Source organism: Athene cunicularia, assembly GCF_003259725.1.
Source record: "Athene cunicularia isolate RWA chromosome 28 unlocalized genomic scaffold, athCun1 chr28_part1, whole genome shotgun sequence".
Lineage (NCBI taxonomy): Eukaryota > Metazoa > Chordata > Aves > Strigiformes > Strigidae > Athene > Athene cunicularia.
Window position 1 is genome coordinate 641,222 of NW_020799139.1, and position 5,735 is coordinate 646,956.

Sequence of the window (5,735 nt, forward strand, 5' to 3'; positions counted from 1 at the left end):
CCATGGCCGCGCCGAGCTCCCTGGAGGCCGTGAAGAGGAAGATCCAGTGCCTGCAGCAACAGGCGGATGAGGCGGAGGATCGCGCCCAGGTCCTCCAGCGGGAGCTGGACCTGGAACGGGACCTGCGGGAGAAAGTGAGACCGCCCGGGCTGCCTGCTCGCCTCTCTCGGTCGCTCTCTCCCGGGCTGCCCTGCTCCTTCCTTCCTGTCTCTGGCTCTCTCTGCCCGGGGCGGGCCTGGCTCTCCCTGCGGAAACCGCTGGCGCTGCCGCAGCGCCTCGCCCCGCACCGGCCTCCGGGGGCGCCGGGCACGGCTCGGCCCCCGGGCGCCCCGCTGCTTTCTCGCGCTTTGGGGCCGCTCCCTTCGGAAAAGGCGATGCGAGCACCGATCGGCATCGGGAAGCGGTTGCGAGTTTAGTAGGAAATGGCTGTTTAATTAGGAAAAAGCGCTGCATGACAACGAGCGGGGAGTTCCCGCCTCTCGGCGCCGCACCGCTGGCTCCAGCACAGCTGGGAAATGTCCGTACTGCTGGAAAATAACTTTCCCTCCTGGTTTTCACAGAGAAATTAGAACTCTCCACTAGTGTGCGGCTCTCCCGGGGCCGGACAGCTGGTTTCACTTAGATTTGTGTGTGATCAGCCTTCCCGGCATCTTCCTGCTATTTTATCACATGTCAGCGAGTTAGTTTTACCGTATAAGGACTGCGGGCTGCTTCTGGGAGAGGTGGAGCCAGACGAACTCCAGCTTCCCAGTGGCCCCGTCTCCATAGCTCTGGAATCTTGCTTAATTAAAATAAAATACGACTTAAAAGTGTCCTCCTGTCTAGTGGAAGGATTTGCAGGCTGCCACATAACAGACGCCAGATTTCTACGTGATCGATGCCCTGTGTGTAAATTGAGCAAGTTAAACACATATCAGTGGGTAGAAAACAAATGAAATGCCGGATAATTTATGACTAGAGGAATCCTGGGTCAGCTTCCATTTGGATCAGCCACTGGAATCCTTTCCAAGATGGTACAGCTCTGGCTGGAAACCACTTCCTCCAAGTTTAGGAGGAGCGGTCACTAACCAAATTTGCAAAGCTGTAGCAAAACAAGTATTTTTTTCGAAGAGTTTACCATAAAGCATAAAACAAATACCCTTCCAGGATCTGTAGCCTGCAAAAGTTGTTTTTTGGGTTTTTTTAGGAGAAAAAAAAAAAAGATAATCTTATACATGGCAATCCTGCTCAGACTTGGGGACAGTTAAGTGGGCAAACCTGGCAGTTATTAAAGTTGGGCTTTATTTTCTTTCAAATAACAATCAATTAAAGCAGCCATATCTTAATAAACACAATTTATTTATGGACACCAATTTGTTAATATTGTCTGCACACGAACATGTCTCCCAACCTCTCCATTTATCTTCTAGTCTATTTGTTAAACGTTAATAGTGTTTCCAATTACCGTGCAGTTTATTTGATAATATATAAACAGACCTTATTATTAAGAAATGCTTTCTGCCTAATTCCTTAAGTACCACAGGAAGCAATGAAAAAGTGAGCTTATTTTAAGAACATATCTAATTTTGCCCTGTTTATGTTCCAAGAAGAGTGACTCTCCCATGCCAAAACCAACTGTATCTGCCCAGCTGACCACGTAAAGATTATATAGCATGTGTGGGCTGAGCAGCCCGTCATGGATAATGAAATGGCTTTAACTTGAGCTGTGTGCTGTGACAGGATATTGCTGCAGCCTGTGATGAAACCAAGAACAGAGAATTCGACTGTGAAGTTCTTGAAACGAGCCATTATGGCAACAGTTCAGTGTTTGGGTAGATCCAGCCCTGGGATCTGAAAATAGTTCTCCACTGGCAATGGGTGTCAAATCCTTTGTTGCATGGCAGGAATGATAAGTACCATTAAAAAAGAAACGAGAAGCACATAGTCGACACCTTGAAATTCCTGAGATGCCATAGTTTAAACAAACAAAAAGCAGAGACAGAAAGGTTCTTAGAACCTCACTATGTATACCAAGGAGAAGCCTTTGCAGTTTTAAGGAAAACTGATTAGTTGAGACATTTTTATGTAACCTCAGTCTGGGGGGGTTGTATTTCATACAGGCTGAAGGTGAGGTGGCAGCTCTGAACAGACGTATCCAGCTAGTGGAAGAGGAGTTGGATCGTGCCCAGGAACGGCTGGCCACAGCCTTGCAGAAACTGGAGGAGGCTGAGAAAGCAGCGGATGAGAGCGAGAGGTACATTTCCTTTTTTTTTTTTTCCCTCGGGGGGGGGGGGGGGGCCTGTAAAAAATGGAATGTATACATATCTGCATGTGTTATTGTGGATTGCGGGTCAGAGACCCAGAACTTTTTTTATAAGCTTGAATGAGTAATTCTGGTAGCCTTGAAGAACATGATAGTATGGTCATAATGAGCCACTTTTTGGTTACAAATATTGAAATCCGCTTTAGGACCTTTGAGATAAAAGTGCTTCTACATTAAACACACTCGCTTTGACTTCTGCAGAGGAATGAAGGTTATCGAGAACAGAGCAATGAAAGATGAAGAGAAAATGGAAATTCAAGAAATGCAACTGAAGGAGGCTAAGCATATTGCTGAAGAAGCTGACCGCAAATATGAAGAGGTAAAAGGGACAAGGAAATTATTAAACAGGGGAAAACCATGAACAAGTTTGTTACTCTTGTTTAGTCATTTTTGTATGCTTTTCACTGTGGGATGGTTTGACTTCGGAATGTTCCCAAATAGGAGTAATTTCAATAGTGACTTTGCAGCATTCTAAATATTTAATGCTAAAATCACTTCAAAATCTAACTTACTTGGGGAAAAAGCCTGTGATGTCTGTGCATGTATATTTTAATCTAATTCCATCACTCGGAAAGCACGAGCGTAGTGCTCTGAGAGAAATGTGTATGAAGTTACAGACTGGCTTGATACAGCTGTGTTCTCTTCACAGGTCGCCCGTAAACTGGTTATTTTGGAGGGTGAACTGGAAAGAGCCGAAGAGCGTGCAGAGGTGTCTGAAGTGTGAGTAACTTCACATGCACGGAAGCAGTCAGGGTACAGTAAAGGTCAAAGCTGTATTGAATTAGAAAAATCTACTACTGGTGGGCAGGCATGGAGTATACGTAGAAAAGCTTTTCTTACCCTGTATACCAAACTTTCTCCTTTCAGACTATCATTACTTCATCCCTTATTTAAGTCACAATAGGAACAGCAGTAATTTATACTTCTGTTTTTCCCTACAGTAAATGTAGCGACCTTGAAGAGGAGTTAAAGAATGTCACTAACAACCTGAAGTCTTTGGAAGCTCAATCTGAAAAGGTTGGTTCTTTCTGTAAACTAAGGGATAGAGGCAAAGTCAAAACTTGCAAATCAAATTCCTAGAAATAATCCAGAAACACAAAGAAAGTGAGAGGGTTTAGTTGGGTGTAACAGAAACTGTTGATGAGGCTGAATCAGTTCTGCCCAAACCCATGTCAGTAACCTGAAGATCATCTGCGACACTGCTTCAGGCCAGGACCCAAATCTCCCATTTCCCACACCTGCCAACTGCTCTCGGTTTTCTGATCTCACTCTTTTTGTGGTTTTTGCCTTCTTACTATTGAAAATGGTTAAAACTTGATTTCATTAAAGAGTTGTTTCCGGCTGGTTAAATTAGCATGAAAGGCTTCACATTCTTCTGCACATTCAGCTGTTTCTGTGCCACAGAAAGTGAGGCCATTAAGGTGTAAGATGATACATGAAGGAACTTGGACATCCCCAGTCTTAAAACGACAGTTTCTGAACCTGAAATGTCTTGGTGAAGAGGAGAAAATTATGGAAAGGGTGTTTGCAGCTGCTGTAAAAGTGGTTATAAATAGATCACGGTTTCATAAACATTTTTTATTGTTGCTACAACTTCACTTAAAGAGTGTTTATTGCTTTCACAGTACTCGGAAAAAGAAGATAAATACGAAGAAGAAATCAAGATACTCTCTGACAAGCTTAAAGAAGTAAGTTTATCCATCCCCAAACTGTATTTTGGCATCTTTTTTTAATGCTATCCAGTTACTCTATGTTTTTTTGTTGTTTTTAGGCTGAAACTCGTGCTGAATTTGCAGAGAGAACAGTTGCCAAACTGGAAAAGTCCATTGATGACCTGGAAGGTATGGAATGACTCGCGTTTCATTTCAAAGGGGTCAATTTCCATTCAGAAAACAAAACTGTAGGAGTGGATATTGAATTTATTGGGAAAGGCCGAGCGTGTTGGTAGATGAGTGTGATATGTCCCCCGGTCAGGCCCATCCTGTGTGGCACCTCCTGGCTGGAGGAAGTTTTCCTGGAAGAGGTTCTTGTTGGGAAAGGTGGTCACAACGACCTGCTTTTGGCAACTCCCAGATACAGGGCCTCAAGGGCTCCTTCCATCAGTAAGATCAGAGCCGCACTTAATCTGATTACTGGAAAATAATTCTGTGAGGTTAAAAGGAACTAGAGATGAAGCTTCTGGCCTGGCAGCTTTGTGGATTTTTGTCTTTCATACCGCTCCTCAGTTACACATCTGTTTTCTTCTTTTGTTTTCCTCCCCAACTGCTTTGGCTGCTGCCTTCTGACTGTCTCCGTGTCTCCTCCTGTGCGCCTCTTCTCTGGACTGTTTCTCTGCATTTCTTGCTGAAACGTGCCCTGGTGACCGGCAGACGAGCTGTACGCTCAGAAGCTGAAGTACAAAGCGATCAGTGAGGAGCTTGACCATGCCCTCAATGACATGACCTCTTTGTGATCCGCGCCGGGGGCCAGGGCTGCTCTGACTCGCTGCATTTCTTTACGCTTTTCTGGCCTGTAGCACCTCTCGCTCTGCGACTGCCACAAGCGATCTTTCCACCTCCTCTGTACGAGCCGAGCTCAATAAAAACAAGATACCTCCACCTTCCAGCTTGGGTTTATTTCCTTATAAATCACCTAAAATACACTAGTAGTGACATGAAAATAGTCAGCTCCTCACGCTGGGGAGAGGTAGGTGCAGTCACAACAGGTGTCCCCAGCCGCCGGGGCGGGGCAAACGCCTGAATTTTGGTGTTCCCAAGGCTGCGTGTGTCAGCAAAAAGCTGAGAGGGCGCTGGGTGCACGGTCCTGGGGCTCCAACCACCTGCCTGAAAACTCTCAGGACATAGAAAACTCTGAAGGACGTGTCCCGTAAATCCCGTTCAACCAAAACACAAGTCTGTCACGTGACATGTGAGACAGGTCCAAAAACCTCTCTAAAGGAGAGCAATTACTGAAAAAACTGGCCCCGTTTTGCGGATGCAGTTACAGTGTTGTTTTGAACGTGAAGGTAAGTAATCACGGGGTTTATTTCAAGGCAAAAGGCTGTAAAATAATGTGGTTTGACTCTTGGTGTTTTTTCTTTTTTCTCACTAGAAAAACTTGCTCAAGCGAAAGAGGAGAACTTGGGGCTGCATCAGACACTGGACCAGACACTAAACGAACTGAACTGTATATGAAATGGCAAAAGAACTGCAACGGCCAACAGAAACGGAAACCTGTATCTGCATTTACCGTATCCTTCCTCTCTCTCTCTCCTTCTCTCTCTGTAACCTGGAAAAAAAAACGATTAAGTTATGACCAGCACAGACGTCCGCTGGGCCTCGGGCGGGCGGCGCGGGCGGTCCCACGCCCCCCGGGCCCGGTCGACGCTGCTGCAGCGGGCAGGCGAGCGCGAGCCGGGGCGGCGGGAGCTGCCCCCGAGCCTCCCTCCCGCGGG

General features: G+C 46.1%; 1 protein-coding gene across 3 annotated transcripts in view; it reads left to right on the forward strand.

Moving 5' to 3' along the window:
- The window catches only part of TPM4 (tropomyosin 4), a 14,220-nt gene extending 8,491 nt beyond the window's left edge, over positions 1 to 5,729 (forward strand). The window contains exons 1-8 of one of the 3 annotated variants that reach the window (XM_026865041.1): positions 3 to 134; positions 2,100 to 2,233; positions 2,504 to 2,621; positions 2,952 to 3,022; positions 3,244 to 3,319; positions 3,928 to 3,990; positions 4,074 to 4,143; positions 5,393 to 5,729. In XM_026865041.1, coding sequence (XP_026720842.1) covers positions 3 to 134; positions 2,100 to 2,233; positions 2,504 to 2,621; positions 2,952 to 3,022; positions 3,244 to 3,319; positions 3,928 to 3,990; positions 4,074 to 4,143; positions 5,393 to 5,475 — 747 coding nt within the window. In that variant the 3' untranslated portion in view covers positions 5,476 to 5,729. The other 2 variants (XM_026865042.1, XM_026865043.1) reach the window with 2 other exon arrangements.
- Positions 5,730 to 5,735: the final 6 nt, after the last annotated feature.